Raw genomic sequence first — 25,263 nt, 5'->3', positions numbered from 1 at the left:
AAAACTCCTGTGGCTTGGTCACCAAACTTGGGTGTTTCGTATCAATATGATGCCGGAGTTTACATGGTCTCATACTGTCGTTAGCTAGCACCTCTTTGCAGATAACACACTGCGGCAGTGGGGCGTCATCAGGACCAATCCATGAAAATCCAAACTTTAAATAATCATGGTCATACTTCCTCCGTTTTCTGCTTGCCCCAGACGCTGTCTCCTTTCTCACTGTAGGTAATGTTACTAAAAATTGATCCATTTTGCTCCAAGCATTGCTGAAGTTAACTACATTTAGCTAGATGTTTACGGGTTTTTTTTCTCACGCTGCGCCTCCCCTGAAGCTCTCTGGCGCCCCCCAGGGGAGGCGCGCCTCACACTTTGACCCTGTGTTAAACAATCTAGTTAAAAACCCCACTGCCATCTCTCCTAAACATCTCCATGCCTCCACAGGTATGTCATCAGGACCAACTGCCTTTCCACTCTTCATCCTCTTCATAGCTGCCCTCACTTCCTCCTTGCTAATCCACTGCACTTCCTGATTCACTATCCCCACATCATCCAACCTTCTCTCTCTCTCATTTTCTTCATTCATCAGCCCCTCAGTACTCCTTCCACCTTCTCAGCACACTCGCCTCGCTTGTCAGCACATTTCCATCTCCATCCTTCATCACGCTGACCTGCTGCACATCTTTCCCAGCTCGCTTCTTCTGTCTAGCCAATCAGTACAAGTCCTTTTCTCCTTCCTTAATGTTTAACCTCTTATACAACTCACTATACACCTTTTCCTTTGCCTTCAACACCTCTCTCTTCATTTTATGCTGCATCTTTTTGTACTCCTGTCTACTTTCTTCATCTCTCGGACTATTCCACACCTTCTTTGCCAACCTCTTCCTCTGTATACTTTGCTGTACTTTCTCATTCCACCATCAAGTCTCCTTGTCTTCCTTCCTCTGTCCTGATGACACACCAAGTACCTTCCTAGCTGTCTCCCCCTCACTATTTCTGCAGTGGTTGCCCAGCCATCTGGCAACTCTTCACTACCACCCAGTGCCTGTCTTAACTCCTGCCTGAACTCCACACAACAGTCTTCCTTCTTCAACTTCCACCATTTGATCTTTGGCTCTGCCTTCACTCTCTCTCTGCATCACTCTCTCTCTCTTCTTGGTCTCCAAAGTCATCCTACAGACCACCATCTGATGCTGCCTAGCTACGTTCTCCTCTGTCACCACCTTGCAGTCTCCAATCTCTTTCAGATCGCACCTCCTGCATAAGATATAGTCCACTTGTGTGCACCTTCCTCCACTCTTATACATCACCCTGTGTTCCTTCCTCTACTTGAAATATATATTCACCATGGCCATTTCCATCCTTTTCACAAAATCCACCACCATCTGTCCTTCCACATTCCTCTCCTTGGCACCATGCCTACCCATCACCTCTGTTCCCTTCACCAACATGCCCAGTAAAGTCCGCTCCAATCACCACTCTCTCCTCCTTGGGTACACTCTCCACCACTTCATCCAACTCACTCCAGAATTCTTCTTTCTCATCCATCTCATACACAACTTGCGGGTAATTTGCGCTGACATCATCATCACACCTTCAATTTCCAGCTTCATACTCATCATTCTGTCTGACTCTTACTTCAGAATTACCCCTACCCAATTTCTCCTCCTATCCACACCATGGTATAAAAGTTTGAACCCACCTCCGATGCTCCTGGCCTTACTCCCCTTCCACCTGGTCTCTTGCACACACAGTATATCTACCTTCCTTCTCTCCATCACATCAGCCAGCTCTCTCCCTCTACCAGTCATCGTGCCAACATTCAAAGTTCTGACTCTCACCTCCACACTCCTACCCTTCCTCCTCTCCCGCTGCCTCTGCACATGCCTTCCCCCTCTCCTTCTCCTTCTCCCAACAGTAGCATAGTTTCCACCGGCACCCTGCTGGCCAACAGTGCCAGTGGCAGTCGTTGGTAACTTGGGCAACATCCCATCCGGTATGAAAATCTGATTTAAGATCTGCATATTTGATTTGGCAAAAGTTTCATGCCGGATGCTCTTCCTAATGCAACCCTCCCCATTTATCCATACTTGGGACCGGCACTAAGAATGCACTGGCTTGTGTATCTCCAGTGGCTGGGTCCAGGTGACCCAAGTCATGCTGTGTTATGTGGGAAACCACATCACAGCTCAGGTGTGTTGCCTATCCAACATGCACACTGTTTTGGGTTATTGTATTAAAATTTGTGTATTTCCACCAATTCACTCAATCAATCTGTCCGTGCAGCAGAGGATAAGGAATGACACAGGAGAGATGAAGGAAACCAGCTGCACACACTTAGTGCTGTCTGCCGTGATTTGGCTGCTGGACGCTGGCTTTAAGATTGAAAAACACACAAGAGAGCTCTCCAGCCTCCCCGCTGCTGAACCCCTGTTGTGAATGTGCACGTGAGCATGTGTGTGTGTGTGTGTGTGTGTGTGTGTGTGTGTGTGTGCGCGCGAGCTGTCCAGACTCTGAGGTCCTGAAAGATTCTCTCTGCGGTGGCCTCTCACAAAGGAGCCAGGGAAAGCGGAGGGAGGGGGTAGAGTGACTCAAAGAGCATTAGTCCTGCTTCACCAGGCAGGGGTCAAAGTTGAAAGCTCCAGGTTGCACAGCATAGTGGGGGGTGGGCGATGTCTCTCCATGTGAAAAGCAATTTGTTTTCAGGGCCTTGTTCAAGAAGGTACTGCAGGGTGAGGCGGCCATTCTCTCTATTAGTGTGTGTGTTTTCCTTCAAGGTGAGAGAGAGAGAGAGAGAGAGAGAGAGAGAGAGAGAGAGAGAGAGAGAGAGAGAGAGAGAGAGAGAGAGAGAGAGAGAGAGAGAGAGAGAGAGAGAGAGAGAGAGAGAGAGAGAGAGAGAGTTGTGTGTATGGGGGGAAATAAAAGAGGAAATTGAGATTGAAAAAAGAGGACACAGACGCTAAAGGACTGAAAAGGACTTAGGAGTTGGCTCAGGGGAGATGAGATGACTGAGGCATGATGGAGAGATCCAAACAGAGCAAAAGGAAGAAAGAGGGATGTACACAGAGGCAGAAAAGGGAGAGGGAGCAAACAGAAGGAGAGGAGAGGGGGTAAAAGAGGGAGAAGGAGAAACAGAACACAGCCGAGTGACACAAAAAAAAGAAAAGAAAAGAAATCAACATCATTCCACGCTTTCCGGTTCCACCGCATTTTGATTGGTGTGTAACCAGGGGCACATCTTTTTCTGTCGGACATACGAGGTGAGCTCTCTGTTTTCTGCTATGGTAGAGTGAGTGAGTAAGAGAAAGAGACAGGGAAAGACAGAGACAGAGACACAGAGAAAGAGACACACAGCTAGAGAGAGCGCGAGCAAGAGCAAGAGATAGCGAGAGAGACACACAGAGACAGAGAGTGAGAGCAAGAGCGAGACAGAGAGAGACAGAGAGACAGAGAGAGAGGGAGTGTGTGATCACATGCAATAAAACAACTTACCTGTGTGAGTTGTTGTATTGCATGTGTTGATGTATATATGTTGTGTATTCGTGCACTGTTATTGTCCTTTATGTGAAAATGCTTTGCAATACAAATGTATATTTGTCATGCTAACAAAAGCACATTTGAATTTGAATTTGAGAGCGAGCCAGAGAGCGACACACAGACAGAGAGAGAGAGACACACACACACACATGCACGCACACACACACACACACACAGAGGGCGAGAGACAGAGAGAGAGGGACACACACACACAGAGCAAGAGAGCGAGCAAGAGAGACACAGACACAGAGAGACAGACAGACAGAGAGAGAGAGAGAGAGAGAAACTGAGGCTCAAGATGTCTCATCCAGACAAACTTAATCTCCTCCATGAGCACAAAGCTGTCGTTTATTCTTTTGACTCATAAATCTATATTGTCCCTCCGTCCACAGCCCATCCTCTGGTTCTACCTTTTACCTTAACAGAACCATAACACAGCCCATCCTCTGGTTCTACCTTTTACCTTAACACAACCACAACACAGCCCATCTTCTGGTTCTACCTTTTACCTTAACAGAACCACAACATAGCCCATCCTCTGCTTCTACCTTTTACCTTAACAGAACCACAACATAGCCCATCCTCTGGTTCTACCTTTTACCATAACACAACCACAACACAGCCCATCTTCTGGTTCTACCTTTTACCATAACAGAACCACAACATAGCCCATCCTCTGCTTCTACCTTTTACCTTAACAGAACCACAACATAGCCCATCCTCTGGTTCTACCTTTTACCTTAACAGAACCATAACACAGCCCATCCTCTGGTTCTACCTTTTACCTTAACACAACCACAACACAGCCCATCTTCTGGTTCTACCTTTTACCTTAACAGAACCACAACATAGCCCATCCTCTGGTTCTACCTTTTACCTTAACAGAACCACAACATAGCCCATCCTCTGGTTCTACCTTTTACCATAACACAACCACAACACAGCCCATCTTCTGGTTCTACCTTTTACCATAACAGAACCACAACATAGCCCATCCTCTGCTTCTACCTTTTACCTTAACAGAACCACAACATAGCCCATCCTCTGGTTCTACCTTTTACCTTAACAGAACCATAACACAGCCCATCCTCTGGTTCTACCTTTTACCTTAACACAACCACAACACAGCCCATCCTCTGGTTCTACCTTTTACCTTAACACAACCACAACACAGCCCATCTTCTGGTTCTACCTTTTACCTTAGCAGAACCACAACATAGCCCATCCTCTGCTTCTACCTTTTACCTTAACACAACCACAACATAGCCCATCCTCTGCTTCTACCTTTTACCTTAACACAACCACAACACAGCCCATCTTCTGGTTCTACCTTTTACCTTAACAGAACCACAACACAGCCCATCTTCTGGTTCTACCTTTTACCTTAACACAACCACAACACAGCCCATCTTCTGGTTCTACCTTTTACCTTAACACAACCATAACACAGCCCATCCTCTGGTTCTACCTTTTACCTTAACAGAACCATAACACAGCCCATCCTCTGGTTCTACCTTTTACCTTAACACAACCACAACACAGCCCATCTTCTGGTTCTACCTTTTACCTTAACAGAACCACAACATAGCCCATCCTCTGCTTCTACCTTTTACCTTAACAGAACCACAACATAGCCCATCCTCTGCTTCTACCTTTTACCTTAACAGAACCACAACATAGCCCATCCTCTGCTTCTACCTTTTACCTTAACAGAACCACAACATAGCCCATCCTCTGCTTCTACCTTTTACCTTAACAGAACCACAACATAGCCCATCTTCTGGCTCTACCTTTTACCTTAACACAACCACAACACAGCCCATCTTCTGGTTCTACCTTTTACCTTAACAGAACCACAACATAGCCCATCCTCTGGTTCTACCTTTTACCTTAACAGAACCACAACACAGCCCATCCTCTGGTTCTACCTTTTACCTTAACACAACCACAACACAGCCCATCTTCTGGTTCTACCTTTTACCTTAACAGAACCACAACATAGCCCATCCTCTGCTTCTACCTTTTACCTTAACAGAACCACAACACAGCCCATCTTCTGCTTCTACCTTTTACCTTAACAGAACCATAACACAGCCCATCCTCTGGTTCTACCTTTTACCATAACACAACCACAACACAGCCCATCTTCTGGTTCTACCTTTTACCTTAACAGGACCACATCACAGCCCATCCTCTGCTTCTACCTTTTACCTTAACAGAACCACAACACAGCCCATCTTCTGGCTCTACCTTTTACCATAACACAACCACAACACAGCCCATCTTCTGGTTCTACCTTTTACCTTAACAGAACCACAACATAGCCCATCCTCTGCTTCTACCTTTTACCTTAACAGAACCACAACACAGCCCATCTTCTGCTTCTACCTTTTACCTTAACAGAACCATAACACAGCCCATCCTCTGGTTCTACCTTTTACCATAACACAACCACAACACAGCCCATCTTCTGGTTCTACCTTTTACCTTAACAGGACCACATCACAGCCCATCCTCTGCTTCTACCTTTTACCTTAACAGAACCACAACACAGCCCATCTTCTGGTTCTACCTTTTACCATAACACAACCACAACACAGCCCATCCTCTGGTTCTACCTTTTACCATAACACAACCACAACACAGCCCATCTTCTGGTTCTACCTTTTACCTTAACAGAACCACAACATAGCCCATCTTCTGGCTCTACCTTTTACCTTAACACAACCACAACATAGCCCATCCTCTGGTTCTACCTTTTACCTTAACAGAACCACAACACAGCCCATCCTCTGGTTCTACCTTTTACCTTAACAGAACCATAACACAGCCCATCTTCTGGTTCTACCTTTTACCATAACACAACCACAACACAGCCCATCTTCTGGTTCTACCTTTTACCATAACACAACCACAACACAGCCCATCCTCTGCTTCTACCTTTTACCTTAACAGAACCATAACACAGCCCATCCTCTGGTTCTACCTTTTACGATAACACAACCACAACACAGCCCATCCTCTGCTTCTACCTTTTACCTTAACAGAACCACAACATAGCCCATCTTCTGGTTCTACCTTTTACCTTAACAGAACCACAACACAGCCCATCCTCTGCTTCTACCTTTTACCTTAACAGAACCATAACACAGCCCATCTTCTGGTTCTACCTTTTACCATAACACAACCACAACACAGCCCATCCTCTGGTTCTACCTTTTACCATAACACAACCACAACACAGCCCATCCTCTGGTTCTACCTTTTACCTTAACACAACCACAACACAGCCCATCTTCTGCTTCTACCTTTTACCTTAACAGAACCACAACACAGCCCATCCTCTGGTTCTACCTTTTACCTTAACAGAACCACAACACAGCCCATCCTCTGCTTCTACCTTTTACCTTAACAGAACCATAACACAGCCCATCCTCTGGTTCTACCTTTTACCTTAACACAACCACAACACAGCCCATCTTCTGGTTCTACCTTTTACCTTAACACAACCACAACACAGCCCACCATGTGATCCTACCAAAACAGCACACCAGTAAGAACCCGCATCTTTTTTCCTTCTTATGCTTGTTCGTTGTGTGTGTGTGTGTGTGTGTGTGTTACCTTGGTTAGAATGGGGACGAGCTGCAGCATATAAAGCATATAAATGGAAAGTACAGAGGAGAGTGTGTGTCGTGTGTTGGTCCACAGCATGAGTGCAAGGAGAGTTAAAGTTTGAAGAGACTAACACCAAATCATAAAGTTTAGTGTAAACCAGTTAAACCAGACAGCATCAGAGGACAGATAAACCTGTCTTTTAGGAAAACATGGCCAGATGTTCACAGCAAACTGGTTCATTAGCCAGGTCATACTGGTGAATGTTACATTATATGATAAATGTGGACTAGTCAGTATTTATAGAATTATGATGGTGTTGTGATTTAGAGCAGAACCCAAATGTGGAAACGACTCAAAGCGTCTCACCAGAACCAGCAGCTGTATTTTTTAATAGATGTTATATTTTGGACTTAGGGAGACAAGTAAATGATTACTGCTGTGCCCATAGCAATAAAAAAAGAAAGCGTTACATGGTTGTAAAGCTGAGTCCAGCGGTGTCCAAAACCCACAAACTGAAGCTGTTGAACCATATACACTCACTGGCCACTTTATTAGGTACACCTTGCTAGTACCGGGTTGGACCCCCTTTTGCCTTCAGAACTGCCTTAATCCTTCGTGGCATAGATTCAACAAGGTACTGGAAACATTCCTCAGAGAGTTTGGTCCATATTGACATGATAGCATCACGCAGTTGCTGCAGATTTGTCGGCTGCACATCCATGACGCGAATCTCCCGGTCCACCACGTCCCAAAGGTGCTCTATTGGATTGAGATCTAGTGACTGTGGAGGCCATTTGAGTACAGTGAACTCATTGTCATGTTCAAGAAACCAGTCTGAGATGATTCGAGCTTTATGACATGGCGCGTTATCCTGCTGGAAGTAGCCATCAGAAGATGGGAACACTGTGGTCATAAAGGGATGGACATGGTCAGCAACAATACTCAGGTAGGCTGTGGTGTTGACACGATGACCAATTGGTACTAAGGGGCCCAAAGTGTGCCAAGAAAATATCCCCCACACCATTACACCACCACCACCAGCAGCCTGAACCGTTGATACAAGGCAGGATGGATCCATGCTTTCATGTTGTTGACGCCAAATTCTGACCCTACCATCCGAATGTCGCAGCAGAAATCGAGACTCATCAGACCAGGCAACGTTTTTCCTATCTTCTATTGTCCAATTTTGGTGAGCCTGTGCGAATTGTAGCCTCAGTTTCCTGTTCTTAGCTGACAGGAGTGGCACCCGGTGTGGTCTTCTGCTGCTGTAGCCCATCTGCCTCAAGATTCGACGTGTTGTGCGTTCAGAGATGCTCTTCTGCATACCTCGGTTGTAATGAGTGGTTATTTGAGTTACTGTCGCCTTCCTATCAGCTCGAACCAGTCTGGCCATTCTCCTCTGACCTCTGGCATCAACAAGGCATTTTCGCCCACAGAACTGCCGCTCACTGGATATTTTCTCTTTTTCGGACCATTCTCTGTAAACCCTAGAGATTGTTGTGCGTGAAAATCCCAGTAGATCAGCAGTTTCTGAAATACTCAGACCAACCCGTCTGGCACCAACAACCATGCCACGTTCAAAGTCACTTAAATCACCTTTCTTCCCCATTCTGATGCTCGGTTTGAACTGCAGCAGATCGTCTTGACCATGTCTACATGCCTAAATGCATTGAGTTGCTGCCATGTGATTGGCTGATTAGAAATTTGCGTTAACGAGCAGTTGGACAGGTGTGCCTAATAAAGTGGCCGGTGAGTGTATATCTATGATGTAAAATCTGCAAAATAACCCCCCAGCTGCAAACATCTGGAATTATCCTTTATTTAAAAAAATATGTTGGACTGCACTTCATTGATATCTTCAGTGTCATAAAAAGTCATTAAAAAAAAGAGGGGCGTCTGGTTAGCGAACCCTTCTATTCTGTTGCCTTACAATACGGGGGAACGCTGGTTCGAATCCCCGTGTTACCGCTGGCTTGGTCGGATGTCCCTAGAGACACAACTGTCCGTGTCTGTGGGTGGGAAGCCAGATGTGGGTATGTGTCTTGGTCGCTGCTCTAGCGCCTCCTCTGGTCGGTCGGGGTGCCTGTTTGGGGGGGAGGGGGAACTGGGGGGAATAGCGTGGTCCTCCCATGTGCTACGTCCCCCTGGTGAAACTCCTCACTGTCAGGTGAAAAGAAGCAGCTGGTGACTCCACATGTATGGAGGAGACATGTGGTAGTCTGCAGCCCTCCCGGCTCAGCAGAGGGGGTGGAATAGCGACCGGGACGGCTTGGAAGAGTGGGGTAGTTAGCCAAGCACAATTGGACAGGAAAGGGGGGGACCCCCCCCCAAAAAAGAGGCAATTACAGTTTTGTCCTCAACCAATGTTGAAAAGTAATCATGAGTCTGCACTCGTCCCAAGTCAAGTCCGAGTCAGACGAGACTCAGACCTTCAAAAACGCAAACTGCAGACCAAGTCCAGACTTCAGCACTACAACAGTACCTGTCCAGCTCCTCTCTCCATGCGGACATTTTCTCCTCCTCGCGGCTCCTCCTTCACCCTGACAGTGCATTAGCAAACCCACTCCAGCTAACTACTTCCCTCCTGGTCCACAGGCTGTCGGAGCCACGTCGGCCTGATTAAGATGGATGTGAGAGACCCGGGACGAAACACAAGACAGCTCACGGCTGAAGTCCCCCCCTCCCACACTCTCTACTTCCTCCATCCCCCCTCCACCATCTCCGGCCTGACAGCTGTCTATAACGCTGCAACCTCTACTGGTGAATTACCCTAACGCAGTCTGACAACCAGGCTGCCTCGTTCCCATAGGCAAGGCCATGCAGCAGCCCGGCAGTGATGATACAGTACTGAATAAAGATGAGAAGGGTGTGTGTGTGTGTGTGTGTGTGTGTGTGTGTGTGTGTGTGTGTGTGGTGCATGCAGGACTTTTAAGTGGTCAACTGCTGCAAACGTGCACACACACACACACACACACACACACACACACACACACACACACACACACACACACACACAAGCACACGCACACACACAACAGCACAGATGCATGACAGCACACACTATCAAAGATGTGTGTACACAGGCATACTCATAAGCTCAACCACATACATGCTAATTATGCACAGTCAAACACACACACACACACACACGCAAGCGGAAACTCCGCGGCTCCCCACATACACCTCAATCTTTTGACTTTCTGCTTTGAATTTAAAGTCCACTCCGCGCTCTGATGCTTCCCAGAAACCAAGCCTCTTCAAGGCCGGATCGATGTGCGATGGCGGCCATGCATAATCTGAAAACATTCTGCACAGTGCGTGGTTTGGCTAAGCACCGCGCTCAAGGTTTACTACCTCAAGGTTTGCTTAGAAGTCTACACTTTGTTGGCATCCTTCTGGAAGACGGCGTTGGAACTTCTAATAGGAAATCCATAACTAACACAAACAGAGAGGGCTGCTGACCAAAAAACAAACACACAAACACATGGCACGAGGTCAAACCCATCCGTCACTTAGTGTTCACACGACTGCTCCAAGTCCTGAACTACTTCCTCTCAAACGTGTCCACATATATTTCAATTCAACTCCAATCCATATTGTCTTTAAAATACATACATGACTATTCAAGCCTCAATCACGAATCCCAGTCAAACCCCAAATCACCTCAAGGCCCTGGCCGCGTCTGTGTGTGTGTGTGTGTGTGTGTGTGTGTGTGTGTGTGTGTGTGTGTATGTGGGGCTTCTTTCCCTGGCATTCTCCGGCTCCCTCCTGATTTGCAGCTCATTCCCCTTAACTACCCAGCCTACACATCTGCCTTCCATCACCTCATCAGCACATCTGCCCTGGCTCTCCTGCCCCTCTCCTGTTCAGCCGCTGTGGCCGCCTCTCGTTCTCAGCCACTTTGCAATTGTATAAAGAAGAAGAAAGAAAGCCGCTTTATTTTGTCACTGTACAGGTTACAATGAATATGTTCTCTGCATGTAACCATCCTATTGTATAGCAGCAGTGGGCAGCTGCAACACCGGGGACCGACTCCAGTTCTTCTTTCCACTGCCTTGCTCAGGGGCACAGGCAGAAGTATTATTATTATACATGCATGTCTTTTTGATGGTGGGAGGAAACCGGAGCACCCGCAGGAAATGCACGCAGACATGAGGAGAACATACAAACTCCACAAAGAAAGGACCTGGGACGGCCAGGGGTTCGAACCCAGGACCTTCTTGCTGTGAGGCAACAATGCTAACCACTGGGCCACCGTGCTGCCCTAGAAATAACATATCATATAATAATACGCTCAAGAGTTATTCCTCGTGGTGTTTGTGGTGTCTGTATTTACTGTGTCTCCTTGTGCTTCCAGGATCACCTCTCTCCGGTTCCCCTGCCTGCTGTCCTGCCTCGCTTACCCTCTGCCGGCCACGCTCACGTCCTCGTCCATCTGCCCTGCTCAGCTCAGCTCTGCCATCCACCACCTCCTCTCGACTTCCTGCCTTGCCTGCCATCCTCCCTCGCCTTTATTCCAACAATAAATCCCTTTTACATTACTTAACTCCACTGTGTGTGTCTGCGTCTGGGGTCTGCCTCTACTGATCATAACAGATGTAAAATCAGCTAACAGTCACTTTTAACACAACATGTGTGTCATCGCCCAGAGTGACCTCAGTGTGGCAAATGCAGCGCTTTATACGAGGACTTCACACTCATTGGTTTGCAAGGAGCCGACCCACGTCAAAGCACTGCGACTTGATTGGCTGACATCACAATCGCCGCCCCCCTCACCTCTGTCTCCAGGAAGCGGCGCAGCGCCCTCTTCTTCTTGATACTCTTGCGTCGGATGTAAACGGCAACGCTGAGCGCCACGATGACGACGACAAAGAGGCCACCAATGATTCCGGCCGCTATCAGCGGCGTCCTGGGGGGAGAGAGAGAGAGGAAGGAAGGTCAAAGGAAGTAACGCTGTGTTCATTAAATGGGGGACCACATTGCTATGCAAGAAAAATAACCTGACTGCTAGCTGCAGCACCAACCGCGTGTCACAGGCGGGACAAGTGGCAGCGCTGAGATGTGACTGACTGTCACTGGCAAATAAGAAACAAAAATGGCTGTGGCCAAAGTTATCACATTTTGTTATATACATGAAAGGAATAGTTTGGATTTTTTCAAGCCTATCTCTACCCCCCCCCTTCTCCCCAATTGTACTCGACCAATTACCCCGCTATTCCGATCCATCTTGGTTGCTGCTCCACCCCCTCTGCTGATCCGGGGAGGGCTACAGACTACCACATGCCTCCTCCAATACATGTGGAGTCGCCAGCTGCTTCTTTTCACCTGACAGTGAGGCGTTTCACCAGGGCGACGTAGCGTGTGGGAGGCTCACGCTATTCCCCCAGTTCCCCCTCCCCCCCGAACAGGCGCCCCGACCGACCAGAGGAGGTGTTAGTGCAGCGACCAGGACACATACCCACATCCGGCTTCCCACCCACAGACACTGCCAGTTGTGGCTGTAGGGATGTCCAAAAAAGCCGGAGGTAACATGGGGATTCAAACCTGTGATCCCCGTGTTGGTAGGCAATGGAATAGATCGCCATGCCACCTGGAAGCCTCCTATCTCTATTTTATACTCATGTAGTACAGAAGTAGGCTTCATTTTCACAGTCGTCAATCCGACTCTTCATACTGGACACACAGCTCCGGCTTGTCATCCACAACTCATGGAGGACCAGTCCATAATCCTCCTTCAGTCGACAGGTATCAATGTGTCACTTTAAAACTGGTTTATTGTTTAACTCCTTCTAAGTGTTTGCTTTGCTAAGTCTTGGTGGAGACTCCTGCCATTAATCTCCTGCAGGCTGTGTCGAAACCAAAACTGACCGTGAAAACAACAACAGTTTTTTTATAAAATGACATTTTGATTCAGTAGGACAGACTGCTGCAGCGCCAGGTTAGCTCTGTCTGAACCGTGGCGTGTTTCTTTACACTGAAGGAGGATTGTGGATTTTCCTTCCTTCCTTCATTACATTGACATGTAGATGAGAAGGTGGAGCTGTGTGTCCATATGAAGAAAAGGATGGATGACTGTGAAAATGAAACCAACACATGGACTACAGGAGCACTGAGTACAACACAGAGACACACTTCTAAAAACCCAAACTGTTTGTTTGAAGTTAAACTGAGCTGCTGGTGGTAAATATGCAGGATAGTATTAACAGTAAGTATGTAGAGACGGTAAACAGGAAGACCAGGAGGTGGATGAGACATGTTGGGTAACCTCCACTGAGTGGCTGGTTTGAGCTAAGTGTTGTTGAAGCAGGGCAGGCTAAGCTAACTGCTAGCCCATGCAGACCAGCAGTTCCAGTAACACCGAAGGTGGTCTGGCAGTGGCCTCGCCTAGCGTTGACTGTGTTTGTCGTCGTGTGGAGTGTGCGGTGTGTCGAAGGTGTCTGGCTGGGAGAGCCTGGTCTGCTTGTCCAGTGGGCCCAGGGACCATGACCCTGCCTGGAGCTCCTTGGGTGGTCTGACAGGACGCGGAGGCGAGGCAGGCTAAGCTAACTGCTAGCACATACAGACCAGCAGTTCTGGCAGTCATCCTGGCGCTCGCTCTCTTGGACAGTGAAACATTTTGTTGTTTTTCTGGATATACTGGATGTGTGTGTTCTTGTCGTTTGGATATGAGGTTTTGTCTTTGTGTTGCACTGCTGTGGGCTGGGGGAAACGATGTTTCGTTTCATTTCATGTGCACAGGTGCATGGAACGATGTGACAAACAAATGTTGCTGATTGTGATTCAACAGGTAATTATCATGAAGTACCAGCATGACGACCAAATCCCCATAACTAAAGCAGCCATGTCACCAACATGTTTAAGATTTCCCCCCCCGTGTGTGTGTGTGTGTGTGTGTGTGTGTGTGTGTGTTTTGTGTGTGTGTGTGTGTGTGTGTGTGTGTGTTTTGTGTGCACTAGTCAATTTCAAAGGCAGGAGGAGGAGGAGATGCTACATTTTGAGCCGAACATTATTTGTTGAATGCGGTTTGATTGACTAATTGTTTAAACATCATAATGGGTTCATTAACACTGAGACGACCCTCGGGAGAGTGTGGTGATGAAAATGTCAGCATCAGCATCACCAGAAGATGTCCTGCCTTTGGTGAGAAGAGGGCAAGAGACAAAGGGAGGAAAGTGAGGGTTGATGAAAGCTTGTTAGTACTTACTAACTAAATTACTGTGTGGGTGCATGTTTCAGGTCACGTGCACACGAGCAGACCACACTTCAGTCTGCCTGCTAGCTGTCCATCAATGATGGCTGATGGGTGACAACCAGCTAATAAAGCATAGACCGAGCAACGTGTCAGTGTGTTGCAGCCCCTACCAACACTTCCAAGCCATCACTGCCCTATTACTCTACTCTGCTCCATCTATCTCTATCCATCTATCCTTCCCCGTTTTCCTCCATCTCCTCCTCCTCCTCACTCTCGCTCTGCTCGCTCCATTTTGCACCACTCCTTATCAGAATCCCTCATCTTGCTGCCTTAATTGTCTTCCTGCAAATTCCAATGCTAACAGCCCCGGATAAGAAACAAACAAGGAGAACATGTGCGCGCATACACACACACACATACACACACACACACACACACACACACACACACCACTCTCTCTTTCAGGTAGTTTTCTGAGAAAGGACTTCATTTTCACCACCCTGCTTCCAAATTGGCCGGCCCTGCAGAGTTCACAGCTCACCGCAATTACAGAGAGACCGCTCATTCCATCTGCACGGGTCAGGACAACGCTGGAGAAGTCTCGGGGAGTGTTTGTGTGCTTCCTTTACTCTAAACCGGTGAGAAATCTGAAGCCGTTAGTATGTTAGACACTCTCTCCTACTCTATTAATCACAACCGCCTGCTGGAGGAAGGTACCAGCATAACCTGCCTTCTGTCTGAGGCAATAAAACCATGATAAATGAAGTCACTATCTTTCGGAGAACGTCCCCGTCTAATCCGGGGAAGTTCTGCTGTTGTCAGTAGTACAAGGTGAGCTTGAAAAGCTCTTTTCCGTGGCACAATGATGGAAATAATGCAGGCAGAGTGATACTGATGCATTTGACATTAACACGTGTGCTCATTTCTCCGATCCTCCGAAAGGAAAAATGCTTTTTCCACTTCCAAAGTTGACTTGAGTTGTCTTCCTGCACACACTGGCTCAGCTGCACCTCTGCTCGCCTTTCTCCAAACCTCTTGTAACCCTCTTATCAACGCACACGTCTGTTCTCCCTCCAAATCTTCTCTTTTTCACACGGACACACGGCCTCAACAGAACGCCGGTCTGTGGCTGACAGGCAGGTTGCAGACGTAAGTGTGTGGTGGTGGTATGGAAGCCATTAGCAGCTAATGGACGAGTCATGTAGTGTGCAGGTGGGGGAGCACAAGGTGCTGCTGCGTTCACCATATTGATTTTGGCATCCATAAAGACGGCAGTTGAAAATTACAAAGAGCCCCCGGGTTTTGATATAATGAGATATACGGTGCTACGCGGTGAATCGTAATGCTGTAGTTTGGAAGGTGGGGGGGGGGGTCAAGATAGGAGAGAGAGAGAAAGAGATTGAGCGAGTGAGCGAGAAAGAGCGAGAAAGAGCGATAGAGATTGAGAGAGAGAGAGAGAGAGAGAGATAGGAACAGGGGAGACAGCAGGAGGAGAAAGACGTGATAAGTGAAAGAAGCAGGTGAGAAGGAAAGAAAAACAAAACTTAAGGGAAAGACAAAAAACAAAGAGGAATGAAGGAGAGGGGGAACAAGAATATGAGAGAAACAGAGAGAGAGAGAATGAATTTGAATTTTAAAATTCCTTTTTATTTACAAATAGATCACATACTATGAGAAAGAGAGCGATGGAGAGAGAGAGCGAAAGAGAGAGAGAGCAAGCAGAGAAAAGGACCCTTTCTTTTCTTTGCTCTCCCCATCTCTCGCTCCATCTCTCTCTCTCTCTCTCTCTCTCTCTCTCTCTCTCTCTCTCTCTCTCTCTCTCTCTCTCTCTCTCTCTCTCTCTCTGCTGTGTTAATTAGGAGGAGCAGTTCCACAACAACACAGACACGGTGGGTCACAGACGTGACAGGTGGTTACACCATCCAACAGCAGAAGAACAAACGTGGGACCCGAGTCTTCAGATTCCACTCCCGCAGGAGGAAAAGGTCTTCATTCCTTCTCTCTTTTCTTTTTTTTTTTTTTACCTTTTCAAAAAAAAATTCATCTGTGTGGTTTTACTTGGCTGGCTGACTTATGAAGCTTCTTTACTCTGCTGAGTCTGTGTTACTGGATAAATCATCTGTGCAGATTTTTGCTGTGCTTTTGTGAATTTTCTTGAGTACCTGATATATAAAATGTATACATCAGTATACTTAGTATTAGCAGTAACACAACACAAGCAGTGGTGGTATTACTACTAGTAGTAGTGGTAATTAGTGGTAGTAGTGGTGGTGAATGCAGTTGTAGTATTGGAAGCAATACAGGTTGTGGTGTTGTAGTAACAGCAGTGATAGTACAAATTAATTTTATAGCAGCAGAAGCAAGAATAGTATTAGTGGTAGTGGTAGAAGGGGTATTTCAGTAATGGCTGTAGTAGTCATAGTGCTAACTGATATTGTAGCAGCAGCAGCAGTAGTAGTAGTAATGACAGTAGTAGTAGTAGTAGTAGTAATAGCAGTAGTAGTAGTAACGGCAGTAGTAGTAGTAAGAGTAGTAGCGCTAATGACAGTAGTCATAGTAATGGCAGTAGTAGTAGTAGTAGCAGTAGTAGTAGTAGTAGTAATGGCAATAGTAGTAGTAATGACAGTAGCAGTAGTAATGGCAATAGTAGTAGTAATGACAGTAGTAGTATTGGTAGTAGTAGCGACAGTAGTAGTGGTAATAGCAGTAGTAGTAGTAATAGCAGTAGTAGTAATGGCAATAGTAGTAGTAATGACAGTAGTAGTATTGGTGGTAGTAATGACAGTAGTAGTAGTGGTAGTAGTAATGACAGTAGTAGTAGTAATGGCAGTAGTAGTAGTAATGAGGTACATGGCACAGAATGTAAGGTGATTATAAAGCCCTTGGGGACTAAAATGTAATTTCCGGTTAAACAGAATTTGACTACACTGGTAGTAGTAATAATTGTAGTAGTACTAATAGTGGCGAAGTGGTAGGAGTAGTAGCGGTGTAGTAGATTAGTACTACACCGCTACTACTCCTAGCAGTCTTAGTGGTGATACTAGTAGTAGTAATAGCAGTTCTAGTAGTAGTAGTAATACTAGCAGTTGTAATAGTAGCAGTCAGCAATAGTAAAAGATGGGGGTAGTAGCACCGGCAGTAGTACTAGCTGAGGTTGTACTGGTAGCAGTAGTTAGTGATACTGTAGTAGCAGCAGCTGTGACAGTCTGTATGTAATGGTTGTCTGTGATTTGTTCAGTATAAATGAAGTATTCTGATGGCTTACCTGTCCATCATGCCAACACAATCTTGCAGCCTGGGCCCGACACACCTGGGGAGACAAAGAAAGCAGAGATACCACTCATTATTACATTATGAGCAACGCTCCTCGTGTCTTTCCTCCACGTCAATCACCCGTCACCGCACATAGAGCCGAGCAACATCCGTCCCCGAGCACGGCCCACCTCTTGTCAACATGACGAGGGACAAGAGGAAAATCACCAGTCCTCTGTGACCAGAGAGAGAGTCTGAGAATCATGGGAAACGTGAATGCTTGGTCCAGCTCTGTGGTTAAAACTGAATGAATATTACAACCAAAGTACCTCTAAAGTACATCTGTTTATCATCATCATCTACACAGCTGTCCACATAAATGATAACATACAACCTTTAAACTGCTGCAACTATCCTGAAGATGCCTTGACCTTAATCACCTCATGACCTTATGCATGTTACCTCATGTCATGTTAGCCATGACATAATGACTTTGATTAAAAACCTGCTGCTAAGTAAATTCTCTTAGTGGTGCAGGGCATCATCATACAGCGTCATAAAATGTTTGTTTTTAACTACTTTATTGATCCCCGTGGGGGAAATTCTTTCTCTGCATTTCACCCATCCTAGCTGTGTAGCTAGGAGCAGTGGACAGCTGCCATGCAGCACCCGGGGACCAACTCCAGTTCTTCTTTCCATTGCATTGCTCAGGGGCACAGACAGGAGTATTAACCCTAAGATGCATGTCTTTTTGATGGTGGGGGAAACCGAAGCACCGCAGAAAACCCACCGCAGGCATGGGGAGAACATGTAAACTCCACACAGAGGACGACGTGCGATGACCCCCAAGGTTGGACAACCCCGGGATTTGAACCCAGGACCTTCTTGCTGTGAGGCGACAGCACTAACCACTGTGCCACCGTGCTGCCCATGATGTTGCCTGACTTCTTGAAAAACATTTCAACTTGGGAGCTCAAACTCAACAAACATGAACAAACTTCCATTCATTCAACCAGACAATGTACGACACTATTAAAGTCTATTGTTGTCTCAGATATCCACATCTTCTTCAAACCCAACACTACCTGCCTTCCTCTTCCTCATTTGGCTTATATAATGAAGATGTAAAACACTATGCACCCTGTCATTTCTCCTGGCAAAGTCCTACCAGACACCAACTGTTCACATCAACTACTACTAAAGTCTTAATTTGGATTTATATTTATTAGTTGTGGGCGGCACTATGGCACAGCAGTTAGCACAGTCACCTCATAGCAAGAACGTCCTAGGTTCTTGCTATAACCTTTGGGGTCATCCTCTGTGTGGGTCAGGTGAATTGGCTGTACTCAATTGTCCCCTGGTGTGAATGTGTGTGTGTCAGCCCTGTGATGGCCTGGCGGCCTATCCAGGGTGTCTCCCCGCCTGCCACCCAGTGACTGCTGGGATAGGCTCCAGCCTCCCCACGACCCTGAGAGCAGGATAAGCGGTTTGGATAATGGATGGATGGATATATTAGTTGTTGTCTTCAATACACCGGCTTCTAGACAGCATGAAAATCAGGTTTTCCTTGCATGTACATCTTCAGAGAGAGAGAAGGAGAGGACTCAGTTTCATAATTTTAGTCTCATTCAACTCCCCACATGATGAGCATCTTGTAAGCACCTATTCTTTTGTCCTCTCCACGTCTCGCGGATCACTTTGGTCTTTCTTAGTCTTTGTGTAAGTCCGTCGGAGCAGCGGGAAAGTCGCCCTGACAGCATGTTGATCAGTGCAAGGTGAGATTTCAGCCGCAGGTAGACGGTGACTGATTAGAGAAAACATAAACCGCTCATTAATTCTTGTTCCTTCAGCTTGGACCTTTGAACAGCAGGGTATATGCAGAAACACAGCCTCTCTCTCTGTGTGTGTGTGTGTGTGTGTGTGTGTGTGTGTGTGTGTGTGTGTGTGTGTGTGTGTGTGTGTGTGTGTGTGTGTGTTCATTCTGAACAGTGTTTGTGCATGTGGAGCATGAACGTGCAAGGCAAATCAAATCACACAGCAAATTAGCGAAGCCAGCTAACTAGCTAACTTTCGAGTTGAATCTACCAACTGCTTTTCCAAAGCCACTTTGTTGTCAATTAAACGGTGAACCAAACAGGGAATTAGCCAGCGATCACTGTCTCTATCCATTGTGTGGATAGAGACAAGAACAGCCTGTGTGTGTGTGTGTGTGTGCCTTGCAGTTTCATCTTGAATCAACTTGAGCTTGAGAACAAAGCACTTCTCTCACAATGGAAATGTCGGGACAGAGGGATGCTGTCTTTATTGAAGTCGGACTTCTTTTATGGATTAAACTGCCTTTTGAAATTTGATGGCTAACATTTAAATGTCTGTCTATGGCCTGGGTTCATATCTGTCTGTAAGCACTGTCATTCATCCCCAACAGTAGAGACACTGCCGTTAAACCGGAGGATGGCAGAGTGAGGATGGCAGTGTAACCTCCTGCGACCCTGCATCCTCATGCCATTAGATGGCACTTTTTGTGCCATCTAATGGCAGCAAAAGCACAAAACACTGATCAGTGTGAAAACAAGATGGCGGGCATCTCAGTCAAGTCGTTTTCACAGCAAGGACAAGGTACAAAACCTAATCAAATTTTATGGATGAAAGATTAAGATTAAGGTGTACTTTATCAGTCCCCTTGGGGAAATTCATGCTCTGCATTTAACCCATCCCAACACATTCTGTAGCTAGGAGCAGTGGGCAGCTGTGGTGCAGTGACCAGGGACCAACTCCAGTTATTCTTGCCATACCTTGCTCAGGGGCACAGATGGGAGTACTAACCCTAACGTGCATGTCTTTTGATGGTGGGAGGAAACTGGTGCAACCGCAGGAAACCCACACAGACACGGGGAGAACATGCAAACTCCACACACAAAGGACCTGGGATGACCTGGGGGTCAAACTCAGGACCTTCTTTCTGTGAGGCAACAGTGCTAACCACTGGGCCACTGTGCTGCTCAATCATTAATTTTGATGTCTTGCGTGCCTTACCCACAAATGAGGACGTTCTGCTCCAATGCCTGAAGAATCCCTGCCACTAGCTAAAAGTAGTCACTGGTGATGACATTTCAGAAGGCATGAGGAAAACTGACAGATTCTGGAAGATGAGGCCTTTTATTGATCGTATTCTCAAAGGCTGCTTGCTTCAGGCTCGACTGGAATGTGTGTCAATTGATGAGCAGATGATCCCTTTTACAGGAGCCTGTCCATTTCGACAGTATGTGCCACTAAAGGCCAATCCAGTTGGCATGAAGATCTTTGTGCTGGCTTCAGCGGATGGCATATTGCTGGACTTTGAAGTGCATCAAGGTGCAAACGCACTGGGTTCACAGGTTCAGGAAACAGAAGGACTGGGTTTAGGAGCCTTGGTCATCGACTGTCTGGCTACAACTGCATCCTAGTACAAAAGTAGACTGATCAGTTCTTCACAACCATGACAGCTGTGGATCAAATGCTGGACAGGGAGGTGTACCTGACTAGTACAGTAATGAAGAGCTGGGTCACTAAAGCACTGCAAGAGCTACCAAGTGACCAAACCATGAAACAGCAAGGAAGAGGTGCCTCAGCATCAGTTACCAGTGGAGATGGTAAGGTATGTGTAGGAAGTGGTATGACAACAAACCAATTTTGATGCTCACAGCTGTCCATGCTGAACAGCCAGAAGATGGTCCAAGAAAGACAAACAATATGACTGTCACATGACCAAGTATTGTGTGCGAGTACAACTCCAAGATGGGTGGGGTTGACTTGGTAGACAGGACGATGAGCTACTACCGAATGAGCGTCCAAACCAAGAAGAGGACAATTCAGATGCTGACACACTTCACTGATCTCGCTTTAGCCGACAGCTGGCTAGTGTATCGTCAAGACAACACTGAACATGGTACACCAAGAAAGGGCGTAGCGCAGTCCCTTAAGTTTCGCATGACAGTGGCTCAGGCATACTTGACCAAGTGTGACACTGAACATGTACAGGAAGAGAACATATGCCTTTTGCAAAAAGGCAAACATCAGGTCAGTCCAGTACCCCATGTCTCAGTCTGCACAACTTCTGCTGCGCATCGTCCAGAGATGGTCAACATGTAAAACCCAACGTGCTGCACAGAAAAAGGCTGCTCTGGGAAAGCTCGTGTGTGGTGTGTGACATGTAATGTGTTCCTATGTTTACAAACTGAACCCAACTGTTACGCAGCATTTCACACTGGCCAATAGGTGTGACAGACTGTTGCTACAGACAAAAAGGACATTACTAGTTTGGAGTATGGAGCAAGGAAAATTCCTACATAATTACAAAATGTTGAACAAAGCGTTTGAATCCTCCTGATGTGGCTGAGTTCTGGATTGTGCCTATGCCCATGTGTTGTTTATTTGTGCCTACGAGCTGTGTGCCTTGTTGTTTATGTCAGTGGTTCTTGTATTTGTGTTTTAGCTACCTGCTCTGGTCTATACAACTCTCTGGTCAGCATGGGTTGTTTTTAAATGTGTTTCATAAATAAATTTGACTTGACAAATGTTCCATTGTTTGCAACTTTGTTTTTGCACAGCAATGTTCAGGCACTGAAATTTTGCTGTGCAAAAACAAAACTGCAAACAATGCAGCCGAAAGTAGTAGTAGTAGTAGTAATATTCAGGCATTGAAATAAACAGTTTTATACTTTGTTACACACTGGTGACTTTTTGTGTTATACAGTAAAATAAACCCATTGTCCCCATATGAGGACATCATCTTTTTCAGAAACTACCTCCTGTTCAAAGACAATGCTAGGACAAATTAAAAATGCATACAAAACGAAAGCTCGGGTCTCAGGCGAGCCATCTTCCCTGCTGTGGTGCTGCTGAGCAAGAAACCAAATCCAGTGGCTGACCATGATCTCTTCATCTCTTGCTTTCTATCCCTTCTCTACCTCAATTCTGTTCCCATTTTCAACTTCAATGTGCTTTATTGACATGACGGAGTGTACATGTTTTTTCTGAACAAAAACATGTACAGGTAAGTCAGCCGCCTCTCTCTCCTGCAAGTCAAACGACTTGATTTGTTTAACAGTTGGATGTAAATAAAGGTCCACCCCCCCCCTCTTTTCAACCCACGGCCATGAAGCCCACCTGTGATGTTTCTTAACAATGCTTGTATTTCAAAAATGCAGGAAGAAGAGGCTCCAGATGGAAGTACTTCAGCGAGCAAACCCTCAAAACAGAATCTCAGAGATTTATGCGCGCGCGCGCACGCACACGCACACACACACACGCACGCACGCACGCACGCACGCACACACACACACACACACACACACACACACACACACACACACACACACACACACACACACACACACACACACACACAGTAACAATCAGACCATTTTCCAAAGCCTAGTAAAATACTAACTTGTACATTCTCTCCCTCAAAATGCAATAAAATCAAACACTTGCTTCAAGGTACAAGGTAGAGCTAACCCTGCACAGCTTTAACACTTTAGATTAACCATTTAAACATACATAAGCTTTCATGCTTGTGGTGTTGCCACAGATCCTACCCCCCCCCCCCCACACCAAGCCGGTGACATCAAGGGAGATACCCCAAAATATGGTTTAATATCCACCACATTCACTGTATCCTGTTTATGAGTATGATCTAACCAACTAACCCCGTAATTCACTGGCTCTGGCCTTTTCATCACTTCTGCTGACCCTGACCACTGAAGGGCTAACTTTGATGAAAAGCTACCAGAGGCTTTGGACTGGAGATGAACTCTGACCCAGGCAAGATCTGGTCTGAGTTAGTGCTCATCCCCAGTCTAAGTAACAAAGTAAATGTAGACACCCGTATGGGCCACGACCTGTAACAATCAGCCCATTTTCCAAAGCCTAGTTATTAAACGAGTTCAGGATACTACTGTTATTTCTATTGTCAGTGTTAAGGTAAAATACTAAATTGTATGTTCACTCCCCAAAACTCAATAATCACAAACACTTGCTTCCCATACATATCTCATCTCATCTCATCTCATCTCATCTCATCTCATCTCATCTCATCATCAGCCGCTTCTCTGGGGTTGGGTCACAGTGGCAGCAAGCTAAGTAGGGCAGTCCAGACGTCCCTCTCCCCAGCAACGTCCTCCAGCTCCTCCTGGGGGATCTCAAGGCGTTCCCAGGCCAGAATGGACATGTAGTCCCTCCAGCGAGTTCTGAGTCTACCCCAGGGTCTCCTCCCAGTTGGATGTGCCTGGGAAACCTCCAAAGGAAGGTGCCCAGGAGGCATCCTAATTACATGCCCAAACCACCTCAACTGGCTCCTTTCAACATGAAGGAGCAGCAGCTCTACTTGGAGCTCCCTCCGGATGTCTGAGCTCCTCACCCTATCTCTAAGGCTGAGCCCAGACACCCTACAGAGGAAATTCATTTCAGCTGCTTTTATCAGCAATCTCATCCTTTCGGTCACTACCCAAAGCTCATGACCATAGGTGAGGGTTGGAATGAAGACTGACTGGTAAATTGAGAGCTTTGCCTTCTGACTCAGCTCCCTCTTCACCACAACGGTCCGGTACAACGTCCACACTAATGCTGATGCTGCACCAATCCGCCTGTCAATCTCCTGCTCCATCCTACCCTCACTCATGAACAAGACCCCGAGATACTTGAACTCCTTCACTTGAGGCAACAGCTCATCCCCAACCCGGAGGGAGCAATCCACCATTTTCCGGTAGAGAACCATGGCCTCAGACTTGCGAGGTGCTGAATCTCATCCCAGTCACTTCACACTCAGCTGCAAACCGCTCTAGTGCACACTGGAGGTTGCATTCTGATGAAGCCAACAAAACCACATCATCTGCGAAGAGCAGAGATGCAATTCTGGGGTTCCCGAAACGGACACACTCTTCACCTTGGCTGTGCCTTGAGATCCTGTCCATGAATACCACAAACAGAATCGAAGACAAGAGACAACCTTGGCGGAGTCCGACAGCCCCCAAAAACGTGTTTGACTTTGTGCCGAGAATACAGACACAGCTCTCACTTTGGTTATACAAGGACCGGTTGGCTTGTAGCAACTGTGCCGGTACCCCATAGTCCCGCAGTAACCCCCCAGAGTGCCCCGGGGTACACGGTTGTAAGCCTTCTCCAAGTCCACAAAACACATGTGGACTGGCTGGTCAAACTCCCATGCCCCCCTCAGCACCTCCGCAAGGGTAAAGAGTTGGTCCGCTGTCCCACGGCCAGGATGGAGTCCACATTTTTCCTCCTGGATCTGATTTTCAACAATCAGTCGGAGCCTCCTCCTTTCCAGCACCCTAGAGTAGACTTTCCCAGGGAGGCTGAGCAGTGTGATGCCCCGATAATTGGAGCACATCCTCTGGTCCCCTACACAGATTTCACACATATTTCCCAACATGTTTATGTTCCCATAAACAGATCTATTAAATCTACTGTATCAACTGCTCACTTAATTAACCTTAAATGTCCATAAGAAACTTCATGAGAAGTACAAAAACCCTTTCAAACAAAAGCCACAGGCAAAAATCCCTCTTCAAATGCAAAAACAGAACTCAAAAGAAAACAGCAATTCATTGCAAAAAGAAAAACTCACAAAGACTCAGTCTCAGTGGCAGACAACCAGGAAATGGTGAAAAGAA

The 25,263-nt window shown here is 46.6% G+C and overlaps 1 protein-coding gene across 1 annotated transcript in view; it reads right to left on the bottom strand.

Annotated features, from left to right (window-relative positions):
- Window positions 1-25,263, bottom strand: part of LOC130131813 (receptor tyrosine-protein kinase erbB-4-like) — a 350,966-nt gene that overhangs the window by 84,816 nt on the left and 240,887 nt on the right. Inside the window, exons 17-18 of the mRNA XM_056301588.1 lie at window positions 17,607-17,651; window positions 11,926-12,058 (exon numbers count right to left, since the gene is read on the bottom strand). Coding sequence (XP_056157563.1) covers window positions 11,926-12,058; window positions 17,607-17,651 — 178 coding nt within the window. The remainder of the gene's footprint in view (window positions 1-11,925; window positions 12,059-17,606; window positions 17,652-25,263) is intronic.

This window comes from Lampris incognitus, chromosome 21 (genome assembly GCF_029633865.1).
Source record: "Lampris incognitus isolate fLamInc1 chromosome 21, fLamInc1.hap2, whole genome shotgun sequence".
NCBI lineage: Eukaryota > Metazoa > Chordata > Actinopteri > Lampriformes > Lampridae > Lampris > Lampris incognitus.
The sequence above is the reverse complement of the archived record's forward strand: the minus strand, read 5'-3'. Positions and strand labels throughout refer to the sequence as shown.